The sequence below is a fragment of the Callithrix jacchus genome, chromosome 7 (assembly GCF_049354715.1).
Source record: "Callithrix jacchus isolate 240 chromosome 7, calJac240_pri, whole genome shotgun sequence".
Lineage (NCBI taxonomy): Eukaryota > Metazoa > Chordata > Mammalia > Primates > Cebidae > Callithrix > Callithrix jacchus.
Genome location: NC_133508.1, coordinates 31,920,001 through 31,947,526, shown reverse-complemented (window position 1 = coordinate 31,947,526; position 27,526 = coordinate 31,920,001). Strand labels below are relative to the sequence as shown.

At 38.3% G+C, this 27,526-nt stretch overlaps 1 protein-coding gene across 6 annotated transcripts in view; it reads left to right on the top strand.

Moving 5' to 3' along the window:
* The window catches only part of EPC1 (enhancer of polycomb 1), a 109,342-nt gene that overhangs the window by 80,007 nt on the left and 1,809 nt on the right, over positions 1-27,526 (top strand). For 3 of the 6 annotated variants that reach the window (XM_009000151.5, XM_035307135.3, XM_035307138.3), the window contains 12 exons: positions 3,513-3,658; positions 4,369-4,575; positions 4,929-5,077; positions 6,276-6,435; positions 9,759-9,935; positions 10,019-10,108; positions 10,189-10,337; positions 12,543-12,895; positions 22,335-22,453; positions 22,534-22,602; positions 23,765-23,906; positions 24,015-24,378. In XM_009000151.5, coding sequence (XP_008998399.2) covers positions 3,513-3,658; positions 4,369-4,575; positions 4,929-5,077; positions 6,276-6,435; positions 9,759-9,935; positions 10,019-10,108; positions 10,189-10,337; positions 12,543-12,895; positions 22,335-22,453; positions 22,534-22,602; positions 23,765-23,906; positions 24,015-24,378 — 2,125 coding nt within the window. The remainder of the gene's footprint in view (positions 1-3,512; positions 3,659-4,368; positions 4,576-4,928; positions 5,078-6,275; positions 6,436-9,758; positions 9,936-10,018; positions 10,109-10,188; positions 10,338-12,542; positions 12,896-22,334; positions 22,454-22,533; positions 22,603-23,764; positions 23,907-24,014; positions 24,379-27,526) is intronic. The other 3 variants (XM_002750150.6, XM_035307136.3, XM_078329850.1) reach the window with 1 other exon arrangement.

The window sequence follows — 27,526 nt, the reverse complement described above, 5'->3', positions numbered from 1 at the left end:
TGGTGCAGTCTCAGCTCACTGCAACCTCCACCTCCTGGTTCAAGCAATTCTCATGCCTCAGCCTCCCGAGTAACTGGGATTACAGGTGTGTGACACCATGCCCGGCTAATTTTGTATTTTTAGTAGAAATGGGTTTTCACTATGTTGGCCAGGCTGGTCTCGAATTCTTGACCTCAAGAGATCCACCCGCCTTGGCCTCCCAAAGTGCTAGGGCTACAGAGATAAGCCACTGCACCCAGCCAGAACATGAGTTTTCTTCCTCTGGGGTATATATTCATGAGTATAGTTGCAGAGTTCATCCATTTTTAGTTTGGGAGGGAACTGCCACGCTGTTTCCTGGAGTAGATGTACCATTTTATATTATTACCAGGTGTATATTACCCAGTTTCTCCCTCTCTCTCCAGCACTGGGGGTTGCCACTATTTTTTATCTTAGCCATTCTAATTAGGTGTGTAGTAATATCTCATTGGACTCATCTCGCTCTGTCACCGAGGCTGGAGTGCAGTGGTGTGATCTCAGCTCACTGCAACCTCTGCCTGCTGGGTTCAAGCAGTTCTGCTGCCTCAGACTCCTGAGTAGCTAGGGATACAGGCACACACCACCATGCCAAGCTAATTTTTTTTTTTTTTTTATAGTAGAGATGGGTTTTCTTCATGTTGGCCAGGCTGATCTCAAACTCCTGACCTCAGGTGATCCACCCGACTAGGCCTCCCAAAGTGCTGACAGGCATGAGCCACCATGCCTGGCCTCTTTTGCCCACTTTATATGGGATGGGTATCTTAATGTTGAGTTTCAAGTGTTTAACAGTAGCTGAATCTGGGTAAAGAGTATGCAGGTGTTCCTTGTACTGTTTTTATTTCAACAACTTGTATAAGTTTTGACTTCTAAATAAGGTTTTTTTAATGGATACTTTTTCCTAAAGTAGAACCTACATTTACGTTACCTCCCAGAACAGATATCCTGTCTTTGTACTCAGCTTCTGAAAGATTATTTTCTCCTTCCCTCTGCCTGCCTCCACAGCCCCTGCAGCATATTCTTCTGGTACAGCTTTCTGACAGATAAAATCTATAGCAGCCAGAGAACTTTATGTAGAAAGCATCTTATATCTGGGATTTCAAATTTGATATTCCCCATTTTCGCTAAGTACATTCTAGAGGTGACCCCAAGCTCTAGCTTTTAAACAAAGGAAACTGAAGATTTTCATGATCTAGCTAGTCAGTGATATCTTTCTTAGATCTGAGGCAAGGATGTCAAATATGTATCAAGTGTTTTTAATCTAACAATTTTAATCAACTTGAGGATTTCCAAAATCCTAAACACATAATAATGACAAAATGAGATCATGGAAAAACATTGGAGGGCCTATGATTGTACATAATGTAAGTACAGAAATGTTAACATCTAGAAATGTTTATAGTCTGAATACTCACTTATTTTAATTAGGAATGTTACAGAAATGTGATATAGTTCAAAATGAAAATAGAACCGTGAAATAATAGATTGAACTGTACCAATATCTTTTTACTCCTCCAGGCCGGACACTGTGTTAAGCTTTAAGCAGAGATGGCAGTATTTGGCAGCTAAGTAGTGCCCTCTTGTACCTATCACAGACTTTATGTCTGACTGGTTTTGGAAGGATTTTTTTCCTCACTTGAACAGATATAACATTAGAATGCTTTTTAGTGGAGTACTGCAAGCAGAGGTGGCATACAAGGTGAAACCTGTTACCTTCCACTTAGAGGTACAGAAATGAAGAAGGCATGCCTGTCTTTAAAGAGATCACACACATTCTAATAGGGAGCCATGCTTAACAAGTAGACTATAAAGTCTGTGAAGTGGGTTCTTAGCCACTAAAAAAGACAAAAGGGGTTAGGAACCACTTCTTGGCTAGGGAGCAATCAAAAAAGGATTCTAGAGGAGCGATATCAGGCTGGGTGCTAAAAAGAGTAAATCGGCATTTGCCTCCTTGGTGGGCAAGCAGAAAAACAGTGATTTTTATAAAGGACTGCAGTCATGAAATAGCATACTGGATGAAATCAATGAAATCTGATCTTACTAGATCATAAAGAACTGATGACACTGGAGAGAACAGGAAAACAGCCTTATACCATTCTAAAGATGGGGACTCTAAGGTTGTAGAAGGAATTAAGTAAGGGAAAGATGTGAGACAAGTTTTTGTATCAAAGCTGTTTCATATTTTGCTTATCATATTCATATCAACCTAGCTTAATTTGGGTAAGTAACTAAATAACGTTTTATAGTAGCAGTGGTTCTTGCCAGCAGATCTAAGGTCCTCCCATTTCCATCAACATGACAGTGTTCCCATAGGGAACAGACCTCCTAGGCAGGAATATACTCACGGAGTAACCACTGCTGAAAACTCAAAATCTGAAACGTTCCGCAATTCAAAACTTTTGAGTACCAATGTGATGCCACAAGTGGAAAATTATACGCCTGCCCTCATGTGATGATGGGTCACAGTCAAAACTTCGTTTCATTCACAAAATTATTCAAAATATTACATAAAATAATCATCAGGCTGGCCAGATGTGTTGGCTTCACACCTGTAATCCCAGCATTTTGGAAGGCCAAGGCGGGTGGATCACTTGAGGTCAGGAGTTCGAGACAAGCCTGACCAACACGGAGAAACTTTGTCTTTACTAAAAATACAAAATTAGCCAGGCATGGTGACACATGCCTGTAATCCCAGCTACTTGGGAGGCTGAGGCAGGAGAATTGCTTGAACCCAGGAGGCAGAGGTGTGATGAGCCAAGATTGTGCCATTGCACTCCAGCCTGGGCAACAAGAGTGAAACTCCGACTCAAAAATAATGATAATAATAAATCACCATCAGGCTATGTTTATAAGGTATATGTGAAACATAAAAGAACTTTGTGTTAGGACTTGGGTCCCATCCTCAAGATATCTCATTATATGTATTCAAATATTCCAAAATCCAAAACATTTCTGGTCCCAAGTATTTTGGGTGAGGGATTCCCAACCTGTCCTGTTATTGGTAGTGACTTCTAACACCTCAGCTTTAAAGACCACTCCCTTAGCTTTTCGTAAAGTAGTTGAATAATCTATAAAATAGGACTTAAATATTATAGAAAAAAATTAATTAAACGTCTTTTGTTTTATAACAATTGCCTATGCACGATGATTTTTTAGCAATAAAAATGGCACTTGCACATGGTTCAGTGGAATGTGTTTTAATGGTTGCTTTATGTTCTTAATAATGGGTCTAGTTTATTTGCTTTTAGGAGTGGGCGGAGGGGGTCACATCCGTTGTCTTTTATTACTTATATGTATATTCATAGTAAAGACAATCTTTAACTTTAAATGTGGAAGACAAATCCGTAAGCTTAGATTGTTTGTGACTTTAAAAACAAAATCCAAAAATTCTTTCTTACTTCTTTAGAAAGTGTGGGTCTTGTTTTTATGCAGACATCTGTGAGGTTTTTGTTGGTGAATTCACACAGTAAATGATTGCGTATGGTTCCTTCTGTCAGCTTTTAGTTTGGATGCTGAACAGCCTGATTATGATTTGGATTCTGAAGATGAAGTATTCGTGAATAAACTGAAAAAGAAAATGGACATCTGCCCATTGCAATTTGAGGAAATGATTGACCGCCTAGAAAAAGGCAGTGGTCAGCAGGTACAACTTCATTTGTATATAGCAAGTATATACATACTCTGTGTAAAGAATTGTATTGTATGGAAAGAGTATGAGATTGAAAGGTGGGGGGTAATCAGGCAGGCTTTAGAGTTAAAAAGTATGAATTCAAATCTCATCTCTGCTTATCAATAACCTGTGTAACCTTGAGCAATATGTTTAAATTTTTCTGTGCCTCAGTTCCCCCAGGAGTGTTGTAAAGATTAAAAAATTTATATAAAGCACCCTCGCTCAGTGACTGACATGCATACTGTACTCCTCAAGTTTGCCATTTGTTAATAATGTTGTAATATCAATATTGTCCTTTAAATTTAGAAGTAAATACTTATAGGGCCAGGCGCGGTGGCTCAAGCCTGTAATCCCAGCACTTTGGGAGGCCAAGGCGGGTGGATCACGAGGTCAAGAGATCGAGACCATCCTGGTCAACATGGTGAAACCCCGTCTCTACTAAAAATGCAAAAATGTAGCTGGGCATGGTGGTGCGTGCCTGTAATCCCAGCTACTCAGGAGGCTGAGGCGGGAGAATTGCTTGAACCCAGGAGGCGGAGGTTGTGGTGAGCCGAGATCGCGCCATTGCACTCCAGCCTGGGTAATAAGAGCGAAACTCCGTCTCAAAAAAAAAAAAAAAGAAGTAAATACTTATAAACCTTGTATGTGTATTGTATGAAAATGACATAATGTTTTACATTTAGCCAGTCAGTCTGCAGGAAGCCAAACTACTGCTAAAAGAAGATGATGAACTAATTAGAGAAGTTTATGAATATTGGATTAAAAAGAGAAAAAACTGTCGAGGGCCATCTCTTATTCCATCAGTAAAACAAGAGAAGAGAGATGGTTCCAGCACAAATGATCCTTATGTGGCTTTTAGAAGGCGTACTGAAAAAATGCAGACTCGAAAAGTAAGTGAACTTGAAGAAATTTTTTGATCATTGTTTATATAATAAAAATTATGTATAGTTATTTATGACTATCTTAATATTGTGGTTTAATTTGTATTCAGATATGACTTTCTATCCAATTACAATAAAAAATACTAACATAAATTAGCCTTAAGATTATGCAGTTGTTAATGTTATATTTTAATGTTAATCTGTTTAAAAATCAGTACAAAATTGATTTCCTGGTGATCTGTGCTCCCTTTCATTATCTTTAAATTCTAATTTAATCCTTCAAATATATAAATTTTTATGTGTCCATAACTATACCACTAGTTAGAAATACTAACATTAAACAAGCAACTTCACATTTGCAGAATCGAAAAAATGATGAAGCCTCTTACGAAAAAATGCTTAAGCTGCGTCGAGATCTAAGTCGAGCTGTTACTATTCTAGAGATGATAAAAAGAAGAGAAAAGAGTAAAAGAGAGCTATTGCATTTAACACTGGAAATTATGGAAAAGAGGTAAAGTATATTTTAATAATATTAGAGGAAGTATAGTGCCATTAATGTTTTGTATATTGAGTTAATTTATTTCCTATGCAATAATCTAATTACAGAAATACCTTTTTTTAATAATAAAAAGTGTTTAAATATGTGGTATCATACTTTTTATACTTTTACATGTTTTCCTCTATTTTCTTTAAAAGTGACTGGATTCACTGAAGTTAAAATATATGAAGTACTTCCATTTCAAATTGGTCTTTTTTTGGTCCATTAGTTGTATGTAGGACTGTGAGGGAGACAATTCTAAAGTCTTTTTTTTAGTTAATTGATGGGACTAATTCTTTTTTACTGCATATAGAATTTAAAACACTAGGTCGTTAAATAGAAAAGCTTAAAGAAAAAGGGGGAAAGGCCCATCAGTCTTACCACTCAAGCATTTGGCAAGGTACACAATGGAAACTTAAAACCCTCCTGCCCTATTTCTAGTCCCTATCCCCAAGGAAAACCACTGTTAAATTTCTTGTGATTACTTTTAGAAAAATTAATTTTATAGCCCAGGCAATTCTAACTAGCAGAAAGATCCTTAGCACCATTTTAGGCATTAATTTCAACTTCTTCACCAAATCTTTCGCCAGAATTGCTATGTTAAAATTCCAACTTTTGATTTTTTTCCCCACAGTCATCTATTTATATGCCATGATAAAGCTATAAGCCAAAAAATAAAATGAACGAACAAAAGGAATTTGTTTGACATTGAATAGTCAAAGTTTAACTGCAGTCTTGCCTTAAATGTAATTGATGTTTATAATTTTATCCCAGTCAGCTAGTTATTAATGGTTATAAAGATAAGTACTTACAAAACTAACTTTGCAAAACTTTCTTCTTTTTCCAGCTTTATTTAGGTATAATTGACAAATAAAAATTACATATTTTATATGTTGATCAAAGGTTACAAACTTGCAGTTCTGAAATGAGTAAGTTGTGGAGACCTAATGTACAGCATGGTTAATAACAATGTATTATATACTTGAAATTTGCTAAGAGAGTAGATCTTAAGTAATCTCACCACATATACACACAAGGTAACTATTTGAGGTGATGGATATGTTAATTAGCTTGATTGTGGTAATCATTTCACAGTATAAATGTGTATCAAAACATCACATTGTATTCCTTAAATATATATAATGGTAAACTTTCATTTTTACAATTTCAGGTATAATTTGGGTGACTACAATGGAGAGATCATGTCTGAGGTTATGGCACAGAGACAGCCAATGAAACCTACTTATGCCATCCCCATTATCCCTATTACTAATAGCAGTCAATTTAAACACCAGGAAGCAATGGATGTGAAGGAGTTCAAAGTTAATAAGGTGATTAACGATTTTGTGATAATAGTATCTAATAATGGGTTAATATTTTATCATTAGAATGAAAGTTAAAAAGAAAAATACATATATGCCGGGCACAGTGGCTTATGCCTGTAATCCCAGCACTTTGGGAGGCCAACATGGGTGGATCACCCAAGGTCAGGAGTTTGGGACCAGCCTGACCGACATGGTGAAACCCTGTCTCTACAAAAAAATAGAAAAAACTTAGCCAGGCATGGTGGCATGCACCTGTCATCCCAGCTACTCGGGAGGCTGAGACAGGAGAACAAACTGAACCCAGGAGGTGAAGGTTGCAGTGAGCTGAGATTGCACCACTGCACTCTTTAAAGCCTGGGTGACAGAGCAAGACTCGATCTCAAAACAAAAGATAAAAAAAGAAAACCACCTTAATGTATGCTGCAATGATTATTCCATAATATGAAGATAAGCATAAGTCTATAATTAAAATTTTATTTTTGTTTCTCTTATTTCCTTATAAAGGGAAGCTTTTGTTACTATATCTGATAAAAGGAAAAATATTCCTTTTTCAAGTTATAGGATTATGAAGTATTGAAAATAATTCAAACAAAATATGGAGAGTTAGGGAGAAAGATATGAAATCTTACCTGATGAGTTTTTCTTTTTCTTTTCTTTTTTTGAGGCAGAGTCTTGCTCCGTCACCCAGGCTGGAGCGCAGTGGCACAATCTTGGCTAACTGCAATCTATACCTCCCAGGTTCAAGCGATTCTCCAGCCTTAGCTTCCTGAGTAGCTGGGACTACAGGCGTGAGACCATGCCTGGCCTTTAAGAGCTTTTCTGTCTTTTATGGACACATTCGTGTATAAGAGGGAATTCCGGGTTTTTTTTGAAATGGAGTCTTGCTCTGTCTCCCATGTGGGAGTGCAGTGCACGATCTCGGCTCACTGCAACCTCCACTTCCTGGGTGCAAACCATTCTGCTGCCTCAGGCTCGAGCCACCACACCTAGCTAATTTTTTTATTTTTAGTAGAGACAGTATTTCACCAGCTTGTCCAGGCTGGTCTCGAACTCCTAACCTTGTGATCTGCCCTCCTCAGCTTCCCAAAGTGCTGGGATTATAGGCATGAGCCACTGTCCCTGGCATGGAAATTCTGGTATCTTAATAGTTTGTAATATTATTATTTAGAAATGGAAGTACTTGACAAATTAGTATTTAACCAAATCCCAATTTGTGAAGAATAAAATTTGTGAAAGGAAATAAAATTAGCAAAGGGAAACTGAGGTGAATGAAGAGCAGTTATTTAAATGGCAGTTTCTTGGAAAGTATACATCTAAGGAGAAAATACTTTATGTATTTTTTGTATGAAATTTTTCATGAAACTTTGCATCCACCATGCCAGTTCAATTTGGGGAACAAGCAAGTTGGCCATCAGTTTTATCTCCCCTGCGTCATTTAATGTCATGTTCACGCAGGTTTTTTTATTGTGGTAAACAGATCTTCAGTCCTGAACCATACAACCTGCGACACCAGTTAGAACGATGATTCCCCCAGCCTGGACCTTTTTTTTTTCTTTTTTGGTCATTTAAAGCAGTGCCAGGGACCAGACCATTTGGTGAGAAAACACAGACTTTTTTTTTTCCATTTTGTTAACATGGACATTTTGGTTTTAAAAAACGTAGAGGAGGGTGGTCAGAAGAATAGAAAGTTATTCTCTTCAATAATCTGGAAAGTTAGAGTTGTGCCCCAAAATATTGTTTTAGTTTACTCATGTAAGTATTTACTTAAATTTTGTATTTATTTAATGTCCTGCATTTATAATTTATTAGTTCTAAATGTATCTTTAATGTTTAATGGGATTGTTCCCACTCTTACTATTTTAACGTGGTCCCCTTCCTGAGCCCTCCATGATTTTGTGGACTACTTTAATGTTATCCTTCAGTCTTCATATTTTAAGATTAATTGTCCTATTCTGTGCTTTCCCCTGTATGTGCCACTCATGCTTGAAAGTTACTTATTTTAGGCCAGGTGCAGCAGCTCATGCCTATTATCTCAACACTTTGGGAGGCGGAGACAGGCAGACAGATCACTTGAGGTCATGAGTTCAAGACCAGCCTGGCCAACATGGGAAAGCCTCATCTCTACTAAGAATACAAAAAATTAGCCAGGTGTGGTGGTGCGCGTCTGTAATCCCAGCTACTTGGGAGGCTGAGGCAGGAGAATCACTTGAATCCAGAAGGTGGAGGTTGCAGTGAGCCTAGATCACACTACTGCACTCCAGCCAGGGCTACAGAGCAAGAGTCCATCTCAAAAAAAAAAAAAAAGAAAAGAAAAGTAATAGATAAATAATGTAGTCCTAAAGTACTGCCCTAGCTTTTATATAATGTTTTGCATTGCCATGGCTAGCTTTTGATTTTATTATCCTGTCAAATACCACAGTAGAAATTGTAGAGATAACCTTGTAGTTTGATAGTTAACTTTTCCTAAAATACCATAATGTCATAAACTACATAAAACGTAACATAAATATTTAGCATATTTACATAACTGTGGTGCTTGCCATGATCTTTTCCTTTCCAACAAATAGTTTTTGCCACTAGTTTTCCTTACCTATTGCCTATATATCAAATTCATACTTCTCCCAATTTTTGCCATCATCTGCAATACATGTTTCTAACATGCTGTGTTCCATCAGCTCAGTTACTCTTGCCCGTATATTTTATCCTGCATTTCCCGTATTTAATGATTTCATATCTTTATCCTCTAAAACTATTCAAAACTCATCATTTCAGAAAGCTTTCATTGTTCAGCCAGCAAATCCTTGCTACTCTTTATTTATATAACCCCTCACTCAGCATTATGGCTTTGTTTTCTACTATGCTAACAGTTACCTGTAGTTTGCTTTGTGTGTTTACAAAGACATTTTCATTATTCTTTGTCCCATATTTATTATTTCTTGAGAATAAGGACTAGACAATCCCTTTTTAAAAAAAATTTCTCTTCTAGAATTTTCATAGAAAATTAAGAAAATGAGAGAAGCCATCAGTAAATATGCTAATTGCAGCTGTAAGACTTTAGAAGTTGGAGAACTTCTGTTCTCTCCTTTTACTTTAATTGAAACAAAATTGTTTGTGGGATTATGTTTAGATTGTAGGACAAATTTATACTTTCAGGGAGGCCAACTTCTCAAGACTTTACAATATAAGATGGCCATATAGAGAGTCTTGTGTCTCTTATGAATATGAATGCCCTCATTATAGCAATAAACTTCTTTTTTAAACTTCCCCCAAAACTGCAAGTTCGTTGAACATGGTTTCTGGTATATAATTAATTCATGTCTTTGTTGCAGCAAGATAAAGCCGATCTTATCCGACCGAAACGGAAATATGAAAAGAAGCCCAAAGTCTTACCATCGTCTGCCGCTGCTACTCCCCAACAGACGAGTCCTGCTGCACTGCCGGTCTTCAACGCTAAAGATCTGAATCAGTATGACTTTCCCAGCTCAGACGAAGAACCTCTCTCCCAGGTACAAATAGGATTCTCTGTGAATGTTGAGGGAGGGAGGGAGGAAGTCACATATCTGACCCACTTTCTTTATTTCATTTAAAGGTTTTGTCTGGCTCTTCGGAAGCTGAGGAAGACAATGATCCTGATGGTCCTTTTGCTTTCCGTAGGAAAACAGGCTGTCAGTACTATGCTGTAAGTTTCAGACTGTCTTTGTAAATAACAAACTGTTTACCTTTAACTGACAAAATAATTTGGATTTTTTTTTTTTTAAGCCTCACTTAGACCAAACTGGCAATTGGCCTTGGACTAGTCCTAAAGATGGAGGATTAGGAGATGTGCGATATAGATACTGCTTAACTACTCTCACCGTACCCCAAAGGTGTATTGGATTTGCACGAAGACGGGTTGGGCGCGGTGGAAGGTAAGATATTTCCGTATTCCTAGCAGAGGGATATTTTAGGCATTAGCGTGATCAAATCTAACTTGTAAAGTCAATTAATCCTTCTGAACAGCTCATTAGTTCCTATTTGCTATTCTTAACTGATTTGTTGACTAAAATATTTTTGCTGCTATGCTACCTGGTTCTTACACATCTATAGCTTTTGACATAACTCTAATGGGTCCCTAATGGACCTGCTTTTCTCCCCAAGGTGGAAAACCTCAGATAAATTATCAAGGGATAGAATTGTGAGAAAAGGCAACAGATGAAGATAAATGTAAATCCTGATTGCACACAGTGTATTAAGTTAAAGAAACTGCACAAAAGTTGTTTACACTAACTAGTATAATGGGTTTAACTTGACAATGAAAAGGATCCATGCATAACCTGATCTTGACATCATAGTTTGTCAGGATCTAATTGTTCTTCCTTTGTTTAAACCTTATAGAATTCCTTCTTTCATACCCTGAATGCCTTTATGCAAAAAGCTGTTTGTATGGGGACATGAAATAAATAGCAAAACACATAAACTCAAGGAATGGAGAGACGTTAATGTATAATGTGTGGGAAAATTTAAGGGAAAGCAGATGATGGTGTCAAGGCACTTTTTCAGGAAGAAACCCAAGGGTGTATTTACGATAAACTAATAGCTTATACATAGGTTTTTTTAATCTTTATTTCTTAATTGCAGAGGATTTTTTAAATCATTTAAACATTGGTTAAGAATTATCTAGGCACTAAAATACATTTTATTTAGGCCCTTTTTTTCCATCACTATGTTGGATATCAGGAGCAGTGAAAAATCTCTATGTTGGCTATATTTTATTCTATTACTAACATTAATCAATGTTATTATTTTGAGTTAGAGCCATTTATAATGTTTTTTGGTTTTGTTTTTTTTTTTGAGATGGAGTTCCACTCTTGTTACCCAGGCTGGAGTGCAATGGCACAATCACGGCTCACTGCAACCTCCATCTCTTGGGTTCAAGCAATTCTCCTACCTCAGCCTCCTGAGTAGCTGGGACTACAGGCGTGCGCTACCATGCCCAGCTAATTTTTGTATTTTTAGTAGAGACGGGGTTTCACCATGTTGACCAGGATGGTCTCGATCTCTTGACCTCGTGATCCACCATGCTGGGCCTCTTATGTTAACATAAATAACATAAGAGGCCCAGCGTGGTGGCTCACGCCTGTAGTCCCAGCACTTTGGGAGGCCAAGGCAGGCAGATCACTTGAGGTCAGGAGTTTGAGACCAGCTTGGCCAACATGGGGAAACCCCATCTCCACTAAAAACACAAAAATTAGCTTGGCATGGTGGCAGCCTCCTGTAATCCCAGCTGCTCAGCAGGGAGAATTGCTTGAACCCTGGGGTGGAGGTTGCAGTGAGCTGAGATTGCACCACTGCACTCCAGTCTGGGTGACTCAGTGAAACTCCATCTCAAAAAATTAATAAATAAATGACAGGAATGTATCCTCTAGAACAGTGGATCTCAAATATTTTGTCTGTAAAAAATATTAGTGGTATAAAATACTATGTTTTTTATTGCTTTTCTTCTTTCTTCTCCCTTCCTCCCCACCCTCCACCAAAAGAATAAAGTTTTTGGGCCGGGCACGGTGGCTCACGCCTGTAATCCCAGCACTTTGGGAGGCCGAGGCGGGTGGATCACAAGGTCAAGAGATCGAGACCATCCTGGTCAACATCATGAAACCCCGTCTCTACTAAAAATTAGCTGGGCATGGTGGCACTCGCCTGTAATCCCAGCTACTCAGGAGGCTGAGGCAGAAGAATTGCCTGAACCCAGGAGGCGGAGGTTGCAGTGAGCCAAGATCACGCCATTGCACTCCAGCCTGGGTAACAAGAGTGAAACTCCGTCTCAAAAAAAAAATTAATGAAGTTTTTGTTTAAATATAGAATAAATTTGTTAGTGACATTTTATAAAGCATTCATTTTGGTGTTTTGTAATGGAAGTGAAAATCCTTGGTTGAAAAACAATTTGTTAAAAGAACTTTTATTAGAAATTGAGATTGTAACCTTTAAGAACCAAATACTAAAATAATCAACTTTAAAGCTTTTAAATATTCGGTATGAGTTGGCCTTTGGTAGTTGGGGGGAAAAAGAAAACACTGTCATATATAATCTTTGAATATCTATTTTAAATAAATGTTTCTTGCCTGACTTTTTAATAGGGTCTTACTGGACAGAGCTCATTCAGACTATGACAATGTGTTTCACCATCTGGATTTGGAAATGCTTTCCTCACCACAACATTCTCCAGTCAATCAGTTTTCCAATACCTCAGAAACAAATACCTCGGACAAATCTTTCTCTAAAGACCTCAGTCAAATACTAGTCAATATCAAATCATGTAGATGGCGGCATTTTAGGCCTCGGACACCATCCCTACATGACAGTGACAATGATGAACTCTCCTGTAGAAAATTATATAGGAGTATAAACCGAACAGGAACAGCACAACCTGGGACCCAGACATGCAGTACCTCTACGCAAAGTAAAAGTAGCAGTGGTTCAGCACACTTTGGTATGTTTACTGTTATGATGTACATTTCTATAGAAATGCCAGATTCAACCTTTGCCATTTGTTTATGTGGTCTGTTCCATTTATTGCTAAAAGTCCTTTTCTTTCAAACAATTTAAAAAAAAAAAAAAAAAAACCTTGGTCTAAGTATTTATTTGAATCCTGTTGCTATAGGAGTTTGTATGTATGTGTCTTCATTTAAACATACCCGCATACAGAGATGGTTGATTTCTATTTAATGTGTGACTTTTTTTTTCTGGATATAGTCCATGAACCACAAGATTCATCATATTTTTTCATGGTATGAAAAGAAAATGGGCCATAAATTGTTAACTGTTTTATGCTCAGATATTTCTCTAGTTGTTAGTCTGCTTTAATATAGAGACCAGCAAGTGAATATATATCTATACAAAACCTTATATCCTGACACAAGAATTCAGAATAATTTATAAAAGAGAAACTAACTTTTCAGAGAAGAACATTTAAAGGGTTAATATTTTGAAATGTTTTCAGATAATATATTTATTATGGCTTTTATATGAAATGTGTCTAAAATAAATGTTTATTTAAAATATTCCTATAATCTTAGCTGTCTGTTTTAAAGCATAAGTCTGTGTTATTTGAAGCATATGGTTTGTAGAAATTCACCATTAAATTATGTTACTACAGATTTTTTTAAAGATAATTTAAATGTAGATTTTAGAAGGACTATAAAGATATTTATTGTTTGCCTAATCACTCAGTAGGATTATAGTTAAACTGCCTCATAAGTATGAACATTTGCTCTGATTCTTAAAGACCTCCAGAAAATGTTCCATAAACTAATTTACTTGGTGGTTAAAAAAAAAAAAGTACAGTTTACTCGCAAACAACATGAGGGTTGGGGCACCCCCCCCGCCATGCAGTCCAAAATTAGTGTAGAGAAGTTGAGGTATATAACTATCCTAAAGACTTAAGGATTTTTTTTTTTTTTTTGAGGCTGGAGTGCATTGGCAGGATCTTGGGTCACTGCAGCCTCCGCCTCCCAGGTTCAAGTGATTCTCCTGCCTCAACCTCTTGAGTAGCTGGGATTATAGGTGCCCCCCACCATGCCCGGCTAATTTTTGTATTTTTAGTACAGACAGGGTTTCACTGTGTCAGCCAGGCTGGTCTCGTACTCCTGACCTTGTGTTTTTTTTTTTTTTTTTAATTAAAATTGTTTTGCTGTACTACTTTACGTAGGCATATTAATAACAGTTGTAAAACCTACTTTGTGTTTGCCAAAGAACATTAAAAGATGAGCATTAACATTACCAGAAGCTTAGCTAAAAAGAAATCATTAGTAACCTTGTAATTTTTCTTCTTATCATTTCTTTCCCTCATTATGCAATATAACTGTCTATCTATCTATTTATTTATTTATTGGAGACAGGATCTTGCTGCCACTCAGACTGGAGTCCAGTGGCACAGTCATGGCTCACTGCAGCCTCAACTTCGCAGGCTCAACCGATCCTCCCTCCTCAGCCTCCTTCCTCCTGGGTAGCTAGGACTGTAGGGATGGGCCACCATGACTGGCTAATTTTTTGTAAGAGACAGGGTCTCTCTATGTTTCCCTGGCTAGTCTCGAACTCCTGGCCTCAAGTGATCCTCCTGCCTTGGCTTCCCAAAGTGCTAGGATTACTGGGGTGAGCCATTGCACCCAGCCTTGATATTACTTTGTTTAAAATTGGTTTATCTATTTTGTTTTCCTTTTGTCTTAATTATTTTCAATTTCTCCTTAAATTTTGCTAGATCTTCTAATAATTAAGAGGATAAATACCTACAGACTACCATAGGGTTACACTGTTCATTTATATTTGTGAATATTCCAGAGACCTAAAGCTTTTCTCTGCGTACTCTATAAAGTCTATTAGAATTCAACTGTATAAGTGTACTTGACTTAATGCAACTCCAGGCCCCTGAAGACAAAAAAAGAATATTTAGGCTGAGCGCAGTGTCAGCAATTCAAGCCGCAGCCTTGTCAACATAGCAAAACCCTATCTCTACTAAAAATATAAAAATTAACTGGTTGTGGTGGTGGGCACCAGTAATCCCCGCTACTCAGAGGCTGAGGCAGGGAGAATCGCTTGAACCCAGGAGGCCGAGATTGCGCCATTGCACTCCAGCCTGAGCAACACAACAAGACTCCGTCTCAAAAAAAAGAAAAAAAATTAATCAGCTCAAGTGTTAGACAGATTTTGAAATACAATTTACTCAAGGAATATATTCTCCAGGGTGAGTCTGGAGTAGGCAAAGTTGAATGTGTTGCTCCTCCTACAGCATCAGTACCTGCATTGCCACCTTCTCCACAGGTTAAGCATCTTAACTCACTCATTAGTAATTGTAATTTTAAAGATAAGTTTTAATTTTCATACAACATGGCCCCCAAATGCAAACCAGACTATTTCCTTTGGCACTTAACCAAAGAAACTCTGATGTAGTCTTGATGCCAGCGGAAAAACTGGCAGTATTGGTCTTATTAAAAGAGAAGAGTCAGACCAGGCACAGATGGGTCATGCCTAAAATCTAGCACTTTGGGAGGTCAAGGCGGGCAGATCACCTGAAGTTAGGATCAAGACCAGCTCAGCCAACATGGCAAAACCCCATCTCTACTAAAAATACAAAAATTAGCCTGGCATGGTGGTGTACACCTGCAATCCCAGTTACTGGGGAGGCTGAGGCAGGAGAATCACTTGAACCTGGGAAACGGAAGTTGCAGTGAGGCGAGATTGTGCCACTGCAGTCCAGCCTGTGCGAAAGAGGGAGACTCCATCTCAAAAAAAAAAGAAAAAAAGAGTAATCTCCATCAGGGCACCCTCTAAAGGAATTTTTAAGGCTTAATTTTCATGATACAGGTTGAATATTCCTTAAATGAAATGCTTGGGACTGGAGTGTTTCTGATTTTGGATTTTTTTCAGATTTGGTAATATTTACATATACATAATTAGATACATTAGCGATGAGACTCATGTCAAAACATGAAATTTATTTGTTTTTCATATGTACCTTACACGCATAGCCTAAAGGTAATTTTATATAGTATTTTTTAAATAATTGTATTCAGGCTGGGCACAGTGGCTTATGCCTGTAATCCCAGCAGTTTGGGAGGCCAAGATGGGCAGGTAGCTTGAGGTCAGAAGTTCAAGACCCGTGTGGCCAAACTGGCAAAACCCCATTTTTTATATTTTGTATAAAAATACAAAAATTAGCTTGGCATGGTGGTGGGCGCCTGTAAGTCCAGCTTCTCAGGAGGCTGAGGCAGGAGAATCACTTGAACCCAGGAGACAGGTTACTGTGAGCCAAGATCACACCACTGTACTCCAACAGAACAATACTCTCTCTCAGAAAACAAAAAATGTATGCATGAAACAAACTATTGACTGCATTTTGACTATGGCCCATCACATGAGGCCAGGTGTAGAATTTTCCACTTGTAGTATCAGGTTGATGGAGAAAAAGTTTTGGAGCTTGGAACATCTCTAATATTAGAGATGCTAAATCTGTTTATGAGTTTGGAATTTTAACTATTTTATGAAATCTGAGTCAGCTGATAAGCTTTCCTGCTACTTAAGCCAAATATGTGAGTTATAATGCCATTTCTGATTATTCAGTCATTGTTATTTATACTTACACTGTAACATAGTGATGCCCTCTGGGCTGATTTTCCCTTTTCTAAATAATTACCTATTTACTCTCTTTTTCTTTTTTTTTGAGACACAGTTTCACTCTGTCTCCCAGGCTGGAGTGCTGTGGTATGATCTCTGCAACCTCTGCCTCCTGGCTTCAGGCAATTCTTGTGTGTCAGCCTCCCAAGTAGCTAGGATTATAAGTACGCACCACCATGCCCAGCTAATTTCTATATTACTGGTAGAGACAGGGTTTCACCCTGTTGGCCAGGCTGGTCTAGAACTCCTGACCTCAAGTGATCTGCCTGCCTTAGCCTCCCAAAGTGCTGGGATTACAGGCGGAAGCCACCACACCTGGCCTACGCTCATTTTTAAATTCAATAGGAAATTCTAAATGAAGATAATAGAAGTCTAATTTAGTAAAGTACCTGACCTTTAACACTAACTTTTATAGTCTGTTTCAACTACTCAGAATCTTTTTAACTTTCCTTCCCACTGTTAACTATTTTGCATATTTGTGTAACCAAATGTGTAGCCTGAGCACAGTCCAGAATTAGGAAGCCTCGTGAGTTAGGTGTGTTGAGTGCTTGGTGCTCTGGATGCCATGCAGCAGGATGACACAGTGGTAAGGAACTGGGAAAGATCGTATGTGTATGTGGAATTTTGGGGGTGAGGTTTTAGTACTTAAGGATAAGTAGTATATTTTTAATAACCTTCAGTTAATAGGTGATTTGGACAGTTTCCAAATGCAGTTTTCTAATTTTTTTTTAATTCACAAAAGCATCTTGGAAAGTTGAGTGTTCAGTGACTCAGTATTCATTTGCATATGTGTTGAGTTTGGTGATATCAAATAGCAGAATTAATACCTTTTTTATCATTCTTAAGGACGCTCATGTAAGAGTCCTTATATAATTCAGAAAGACTAGAAACAGAAAGTGATTTTTAAGCTACAAGTTTGTATTCAAGAGGTGAATTCCTAATTTCCAATAAAATTTTGCCAGCATTCTAATTCATTTTCCTAAGCTCTCATATCTGCAGTAAAGATTTGGTTTATTTGCATAAACGAATAGGAGATAAGTGGTTAGAGTATGTTCCAAGTCTTAATATCTGTAACTTAGTGTAATTTAGTTTGTAACATAAAATTTTAATCTTATTGTAGAAAAGGAACTCTAGCTTTGAGCAAGGAATATTTTGTAAGATTTTATGACCTTGACTTAATTCAAATGTGTTTCAAAATTCAGAATTTTTTTACTATAGAAAGTGTATTATCACATAATATCTGTAACAGAGTCTGGAGTAGCACCTGTAGTAAAATACATTACTAGTTCTACAGTCATATAATAAAGGGCAAGAATATTCACACTAAGAGGAATATTTAACTACAAATCTCATGTTCAGTCATTCACAGCCAGATGAAGTCAGGTCTGGTCATAGTTTGCCAACAATTGAATTACAACACACTTTGGTGTTCAAATTAGATTTCTAGATGGCTGATAAAGGCTCATGAATCTTGTCAACTCAGTCTCACTAACTAGGAAATCATACTTTAATAACTACCTGAAGAATAATTTTACTTCGTATTTCTTTAAAGTTGCCTTTTGTTTTATATTGAAATCGTGTTCAGCCTGTGTACTAAAATAAAATTCTATTTCAGGGTTTTTTTAAATAAGGCATTTGAGGTTACTTTTGGTTTTGTTATTAGAAACAAAGTATATATTTGAGTGCCAGGTGCTGTGGTTTGTGTCTGTAATCCCAACACTTTGGGAAACCGAGGCAGGTGGATCACTTGAGGTCAGGAGTTCAAGACCAGCCTGGCCAACATGGTGAAACCCCTTCTCTTACTAAAAATTCAAAAATTAGTCGGACATGGTGGCAGGCACTTGTCATCCAGCTACTTGAGAAGCTGAGACAGGAGAATCAGTTGAAACTAGGAGGCCTGGGTGACACAGCAAGACTCTGTCTCAAAAAAAAAAAAATGCATTTTGGTAATCTAAATTCCATCTTTCATGGCCAAATGTTTCTTTAGTGCCCATCACTTTCCCCTCAGCCACACTCCTTTGATCATCTCAGTCTGAAGTGTAGGCTGTTCCAGCTGCTGGTGCACTGTGCCATGGCTTCCCTATAGTACAGGTGGACTCGGAGAGTCTTAGTCCGGGCACAGTGTCTCATGCCTGTAATCCCAGCACTTTGGGAGGCCAAAGCAGGTGGATCCCTTAAATCCAAGGAGTTCAAGACCAGCCTGAGAAATGTGGTGAAACCCTCGTCTCTACAAAAAATACAAAAATTAGCCAGGCATGGTGACACTCCTCTGTAGTCCCAGCTAGAAGTGATTGGGAGGCAGAAGTGAGAGAATCAGTTGAACCCAGGAGGTCGAGGCTGCAGTGAACTGAGATCACAGCACCGCACTCCAGCTTAGGCAGCAGAAAGAGACCCTGTCTCAAAAGAATTTCTGCCTCAGAGAATTGGTTACTTAGAAGCTACCGAAACAAAGGTGGTTTCTACTTCTGCCTAAGTATTTCTAGTGAAGACAAATTCAATAACTGTCTAGATCAAGTTATTTGAGGATCTTGGTTAGAAAGTTTGTCTATGTATTATTGAACCAAAAACTGCCTTCTTAAATTTAAACCTGCAAATCCCTGTTTTGCTCATGGAAGCATACCAAGTGAGTTTGCCCTTGCTCCAGCATCATAATGGCCTTCGTGCAGTTGAAGTCCTGTTGTGCTTCCTTTCCTATTCCCATTCCTGATTAAATATTTGGAGATTTTAATCCTGTCCCATACATGACTCTCCTCCCCACATAGACCATTGTTTGTCATGTATACAGGCATTTTAAGCACTCGATTCACACTGTTGGTACATCAGAAGTTAGATTTCTTGCAAATACTAAATCTAAGACAGAATTTTTGTCTATTTCTTTTTCAATTTAAAATCCCATTGCTTTGGAGTTCTCTTTTCCTTCCACTACTACATCTGTGTGACCTCAGAAGTTTCTTCATCTCTAGATGAGGTTGTAGGAATATATCCTACAACCTCCAGGGATCCTTCCTGACCTCAAAATTTTTTGGTTTTGTGAAAGGTTTCTGACTCTAGATTTGGTCATCTGTCAACAACAACCATCTTGCCCACCTTTGTGTGAATTACAAACTTGTGTGAATTACTATACTGTATCAGGTGGTAGACATACAACCTAAAAATTTTCTTCCTTGATATCTCGATCATTCATAGACATTTAGGGAGGGTAAGGATGGCCATTTTTGTCTTATTTCCATTTAGCATTTGGTTAAACTTTCAAGTTATAATGGTATCATGACCTGCGGTCGTCTCACGATAAAGACCTGGGGACTTTTCTCGATAAATAATATGAACCCAGTTCAGATTTCATTTGCCCATATTTACTACCTTTGTCCAAGTTTTTTTACTCATTCACCCTGCCTTCTTTAGGAATTGAATTTTATTTCTCAGAAGAAACAGAAAACTTGGCTGAGCATGGTGGCTCACGCCTGTAATCCCAGTACTTTGGGAGGCTGAGGCAGGCAGATCACAAGGTCAGGACCAGCCTGGCCAACATGCTGAAACCCCTTCTCACTAAAAATGCAAAAAAAAAATTAGCCAGGTGTGATGACAGGTGCCTATAATCCCAGCTACTTGGGAGGCTAAGGCAGGAGAATAACTTGAACCTAGGAAGGCAAAGGTTGCAGTGAGCTGTGATCTACTCCAGCCTGGGCAACGAGAGTGAGACTCCATCTCAAAAAAAAAAAATGAAATTCACAAGACCTTCAAAGACCCAGAATTAAGATGTTAAGTAAGGCAAAAATATTTGGAGTTTATTCATAGTGATTTCTAATTAGTTATTGATAAAGTTTTAATTAAACCCACGCAAACATCAGCAAAGTTATACAAAAGAATACTTTCTTATATATGGACTTTCATACATAGGCACTCAGTGAATGCTAAATTATTGTTTTCCTATATATGTGATGACCTTCCAAAAGTGATTTGTTTGCTTTTAAATTTACTGAGCATTTCCTACTAGAAAAGTCAAGGTTTAGGCAACACACTAAAAGTTAGGAAATTAAACTGTAAATCTCAAAAACATATTGGCAAAAATATCTAGTGAATCCTTACATTTAAATATTTGCTTTTTGTGGATTTTTTTAAACATAAGGAGAAATATTAACTATGAAATTGTTTTAGGGCAGCACTGACTTTTTTTTTAGATTTTCTTCGAGTTTTGATACAACACATTTCTGTTTGTATGGAAATGATCATGTTGGCAGTTATTTTATATCCATATTTAGGGAGCATTCTGTTGTCATTAAAAATATTTTCTATAGATTGCAGATTTGTGAATTATGAACATAGTAGGAAATGGAGTTTGTCAAAGGACAGGTATCAACTAAACAGATTTTGACACACACAGAAAATAAGAAAACCAATAGTAGAATTTTTCCAACAAGAAGTCACTTTTTTCCCTTGTAGCCCAAGAACTTAGTTCCACTCAAGTACAAGAGCCTGTGTAGATCCTAATAATTTAAGAAGTTTTCTTGAATATTGCTATTTCACAATTTTCTGATCCATTCAAACTATGGCAGAATTTGTACCTAAACATTTTCTAGGTGTACCAACCAGAAACTCTATCCTGGAGGATAAAGAAAGATTCTTCATGAGTTATATAAGTGAAAATTATATAACTTGAAATGATATTCTAACTAAATTATCAAGCTATAGTTAAACAGCAACAAATTAGGTGACAGTATTTTGAAAACACTAAACTTTATATTGAGGAAATGTGCATGATTTATAGATTCCCTGGTAACCAGGGATGCATGATAAACCTTTTTTTGTTTTAAAATAATCCTTACTCAAACAAATATCACAGGCTTCTTAAAGAAGCCTTTAAAGTCAGAGGTATTGTGATTGTATGTGCTTTTTTTTTTTTGGCAAAAAAGAGAAAAAGGTTTCCTTTTTAAAAACTGCACACATTTTTTGGGGGGTAATAAATGAACATTTTTTTGTTTGTTTTTTTTAGAACTGAGCTCTCCATAGACAAACATAAGTAGCATAACACAGTGTCTTTCCTCAGACATCATTCTGTACAGTAAATCAGCATAAACAACTCCGTTCTTATTGACTGGATTTTTTCCAGGTGGGTTAATTGGGTGGGGAAAAGTAATTAACCTTAACATTGGAGCCTCTTTTCTTCCTGTTAAACTTAAAGGATGAGTTCTTTAAAAAAAAGAAAAAAAAGGGGGCAGTAAATCAACCAACAAGTGTGATTTTTCATATAGAGGAAAATTTTTTTAATGACTATAATTAGAAACTATGTAGAACAATTAGTATTTATACACAGAGCTATTAGGGATCACCTGAATGCATTGGGAAGCTATGGATTAAATAGAAACCAAATGGTAATTATCAGATTTCCTCTCAAGCTCAGTGCAAAGTTGAATTCCAAATCTATGGATTTTAAAGGCTATTACCTTTCTACACTGTCTAGAACAAGTGTCATAGCTTAAAACAATAGTGGTGTTGAAACATGGGAAGTGAGCAGTTCTCTTTCCTATGTTTAATTCAGGAAGTTTAACTTTTTTTCTTTAAATTCAAGCCACTCTTGTTAAATGTGGTAGCAAAAATGCTGAAATTTTCATTTGGAAGTGATCTTTAGCAGGATCATGAACCTTTGTCAGATGCTTCAATTTTGCACAAATTTCTTTTAATGCAGAATTTTCATTTTAGTATTGTAAGACATATATGATATCCGGGCATTTTTATAAAGTGTTTCTTTATTTTATGTTCAGCATTTACAGCCGAACAATACCAGCAACATCAACAGCAGCTGGCACTCATGCAGAAACAGCAGCTTGCACAAATTCAGCAACAGCAAGCAAATAGTAATTCCTCCACCAACACATCACAGGTGAGGGATTTGTCTGTCTTATGATTATCCCTCATTGTTTCCCACCAGAGTTCATCTCTAATTACCAACTGTTGTCATAGAACCTTGCATCTAACCAGCAGAAAAGTGGCTTTCGCCTGAATGTACAGGGTTTAGAAAGAACACTACAGGTGAGTATGGAAGCTGTTGCCTCTGCTCCCTATTTTAAAAAGTAAAACTAAAGCACTTAGTTAAATGAGATGAAGATACTGTCTTCCCATCTGACCTGTAGTCTGTTAATGTATCTCCTGAATATAACCCCACCCAGTTCATTCTCTTGGGCATGTTAATTATTACTAAGACTTTTTAAATTATGCAAAAATAACTTCTCTTACTGTTGAAAGAGATAACTTTTAAACTGAAAGCATAATAAATGTTTGTCATTTAAACACATGTGGGGCATAAAGGCTGAGGTTTGAGCCTCTATGCATCTTGCAGGAAAAATTCATTTTTAAAAAGTTGAGAGGTCTATCAATTTCTAGGTTAAATTATGTGATATTTTGTTACTTCCATTTCTAAAGGGATAGTTATCTTATCCCAAAGGTGCCTTTCATGTGTGTGTATACATATCTGTGTGTGTATAAGTTAGGTGAAGGAAGTTTGCATATTCATTTATTCATTATATATATTTGCAAATCACTGAAATGTTTTTGTTTTTGTTTTGTTTTTTCTTTTGATATGGAGTCTTGCTCCCGCACCAGGCTGGAGTGCAGTGGCGAGGTATCAGCTCACTGCAACCTCCACCTCCTGGATTCAAGTGATTCTCTTGCCTCAGCCTCCCGAGTAGCTGGGACTACAGGCATGCACCACCACGCCTGGCTAATTTTTGTATTTTTAGTACAGACAGGGCTTTACCTTGTTGGTCAGGATGGTCTCAATCTCCTAACCTCGTGATCCACCCACCTCAGCCTCCCAGAGTGCTTCGATTACAGGCATGAGCCACCGCGCCTGGCCTGAAATGTTTACTAGCATATTTCTTGTCCAACATTTTGTGTTGGAGGTTTTCTGTTTCCACATTATAGAAGGCTTATTTTGGTAATTGACTTTTACATGGTATATATTGTCACATATGAAGCTAAATTTATAACTTAGATTACTTTTCATTTTTCAAATACATGACTATCAAAAGAGATAATTACTGTTGCATCTTAAGGTACTAAAAAAGAAAGAGATTTCAGTGGTTTGCCGTTTTTATTTATTATATTCAAGCTTATTTTGGTATACCTGTGTAGCTTTGATAATGATTTGATGCTAAGTGATACTGATTAGATTTCTTTTATATTTTCTTTTTAGGGTTTTGTTTCTAAGACTTTGGATTCTGCTAGTGCTCAGTTTGCTGCTTCTGCTTTGGTGACATCAGAACAACTGATGGGGTTCAAGATGAAGGATGATGTGGTGCTTGGAATCGGGGTGAATGGCGTCCTTCCAGCCTCAGGTAAGAATAAAGACATTTAAATTATTTGGGTTCTATTTATAATATATATCTATAATATAAACAGCAAACTTGCATGTGGTTTAGATGTTTCTTTCTTTTTCTCTCTAGGAGTATACAAGGGCTTACACCTCAGTAGTACTACACCAACAGCACTTGTACATACAAGTCCATCAACGGCAGGTTCAGCTTTGTTACAGCCTTCAAATATGACACAGACTTCAAGTTCCCACAGTGCACTGAGTCATCAAGTAACTGCTGCCAATTCTGCAACAACTCAGGTTCTGATTGGGAACAACATTCGATTAACTGTACCTTCATCAGTTGCCACTGTAAACTCTATTGCCCCAATAAATGCACGACATATACCTAGGACTTTAAGTGCTGTTCCATCATCTGCCTTAAAGCTGGCTGCCGCAGCAAACTGTCAAGTTTCCAAGGTCCCATCTTCATCCTCTGTAGATTCAGTTCCAAGGTGAGTACTTATTTTAGCCTAACATACCTGGAATAGGAGATCTAACTTCAGTCCTCCAGCATAGTTCTTTACCTATTTCTTTGTGTTTCCTTTTCTTTTCCTTTTATACATTAAACATGTATAGTTGAGAATTGATTATTCAGTTCTTGAATATTTAATTCAATATCGAGTATTTGAACTGGTATAGTAAATACTGCATATATGATTTGGGACGTCCCTTTCTTACTATAACGATAGCTTATGGCCAGGTGCAGTGGCTCATGCCTGTAATCCCAGCACTTTGGGAGGCACAGGTGGGTGGATCACCTAAGGTTGGGAGTTCCAGACCAGCCTGATCAACATGGTGAAACCCCATCTCTACTAAAAGTACAAAATTAGTCAGGCGTGGTGGTGCATGCCTGTAATCCCAGCTACTTGGGAGGCTGAGGCACGAGAATCACTTGAACCTGGGAGGCAGAGGTTGCAAAGAGCCAAGATCACGCCATTGCACTCCAGCGTGGGCAATGGGCAGTAAGAGCTAAACTCTGTCTCAGAAAAAAAAAATAGCTTATAATGCTCTCTTATTTCTTCCATCTTTGGATAGAAGGAGTTCTCTTTAGAAGGTTTCTTTTATTATTTTTCTCCACAGCCCTTCGTGTAAACAGGTAGAATTGATAGAACCCCCTGCCCCCATCACCAGTATGCTAAGCTTCTTTTTTTTTTTAATCGAGACAGAGCCTCACTCTGTCGCCCAGGCTGGAGTGCTGTGGCACCTCAGCTCACTGAATTCGAGTTCTGCAGTGAAACCTCTGACTCCCGGGTTCAAGCGATTCTCCCGCCTCGGCCTCCAGAGTAGCTGGGATTACAGGCATCCGCCATCATGCCCAACTAATTTTTATATTTTTGTAGAGACGAGGTTTTACCATGTTGGCCAGGCTGCTCTTGACCTCCTGACCTCATGATCCGACAGCCTTGGCCTCCCAAAATGCTGGGATTACAGCGTGTGCCAGCATGACTGGCTGAGGATATCTTTTTTTTTTAAATGCAAGATACATTTAACCCCCCAAAAAATAATATTTAAGTCTTTTCACTTATGGGAACATATAGGTATATATACACACACACATATATATTTAATCAAAACAGTTTACCTTAGGCCGAGGCGGGTAGATCAAAAAGTCAAGAGATCGAGACCATCCTGGTCAACAAGGTGAAACCCCGTCTCTACTAAAAATACAAAGATTAGCTGGGCATGGTGGTGCGCACCCGTAGTCCCAGCTACTCCGGAGGCTGAGGCAGGAGAATTGCTTGAACCCAGAAGGCAGAGGTTGCGGTGAGCCGAGGTCGCGCCATTGCACTCCAGTCTGGGTAACAACAGCGAAACTCCGTCTCAAAAAAAAAAACACTTTACCTTTCACTCAACAACTATTCAAGACAGAAACCGTGTCAGACAAGCAGCCTCCTACAGAGTTCCTACTGCGCATTTCTCCTCTGTGGCCAAAGCAACAAAACCGGAAGTAAGCCACAAGATGGCTGCAGGAAGCCATGCTGGGACTACCACCCGGCAGGCGCTAGTTTCCCTGCCGCCCACTTCCTCAGCCACACCCCTGCCAGATATGGGGTCAGCCCGATTCTCCTGAGCTGAGGACCCGGCCTAGCCAGCGTGACCCCGCAGCACCACAGCCACAGGGTCAGCCCCAGAAGCAGCAGGGCGGGCTTGAGTGCAGATGCCGGGCGCCCTCGTGCAAGCCTTGAAGAGGGCTGCCACCCATGACATTGACCAGAACGAAAGCGGTAGCCAGGAGAAGCCCTCGCAGGTGCTGAGGGGATCCAAGCTTGTGAGCTGAGTCCTAACCTCGCACCACTCGCTGGGGAGGATAAAACTCCCGCAGCCATAGGCTGGGGTCACCTAGCAACAGGCTTTTTTTTTTTTTTTTTTTTTTTTTTTTGAGACAGAGTCTCACTCTGTTGCCCAGGCTGGAGTGCCATGGAGCGATCTTGGCTTACTTCAACCTCTGCCTCCTTGGTTCAAGTGATTCTCCTGTCTCAGTCTCCGGAGTAGCTGGGACTACAGACACCACGCCCAGCTAATTTTTATATTTTTAGTAGACACGGAGTTTCACCATGTTGGCCATGCTGGTCTCAAACTCCTGACCTCAGGTGATCCACCTTTCACGACCTCCCGAATTGCTGGGATTACAGGCATGAGCCACCTTGCACGGCCTTAAGCCATTCTTATTAATGTAAAGACTTAACAGTGTTCATGCCAGGTCAACTCGTTGATCAAACCATTATTTTCTTTGCTAACTTGGCTTCTTGGATTTCGGTAGACAGTTGCGAATTTTGCTTATGCTCTATTATGTTGTAGAATTAATTGTGATTAAAATCCTGCTGTCTACAAAGTACTGTGGGAGAAACAAAAGAAAAAGACAGTTTTCAGTTTAGTTAGGAGACAAGCATAGAGAAGTGAGAAGCTCGGTAATGTTTACTGTAGATACCACAAGCATTATATGCTTATTAAATTAATTGTATAGATGATACCTATAATTTCAGTATAAGGAGAAATTTTTTTTGCATGGGGAATTCTGGGACTGTTCTAACAAAATAAGATCAGATTCAATCTGTGTTAGTCTTTGCTTGGGCAAAGGGGAGAAAGAAAAAGCATTTCTGGCAGGTGGAATTGAGGAAATACAAGTGTTTAGAAGTTAACCAGTAAACTGATTTGTCTATAGGCTCGGGAAGGTTAGTAGTTGAAATTGGAATGGTAGGAGAAGCCATTCCAGACTCCTGGAGCACTTTGAATGCCAGACTGTCTCAGCCAGGAATGTGGCCCACAAGAAAGCAGGGTTTGTAGCAACAAACTGTGGCCTATAGTTTGCAACCCATGCATCTGCCTCTGAATTTAAGTAACAGCAGTTGTTTGCTTAATACCAATCCATTCTTATTAGCATTCTGGGTCTAATTATTTAACTAATCTATCAGCTATAGTTCTGACTTATATCATGATTTTACTGCTGTAGAATTGTTTAACCATGGAACATTTGCCATGTATAAAACTTGCATATCACTTGTCCTTTTGTTTTTAAAGATGAAGAAACTGAGATGCAGGGAAGTTAATGTATTTCTCCAAGGACACTCAAAAGTCTAGGCTGTAGAACCACCGCTAGGG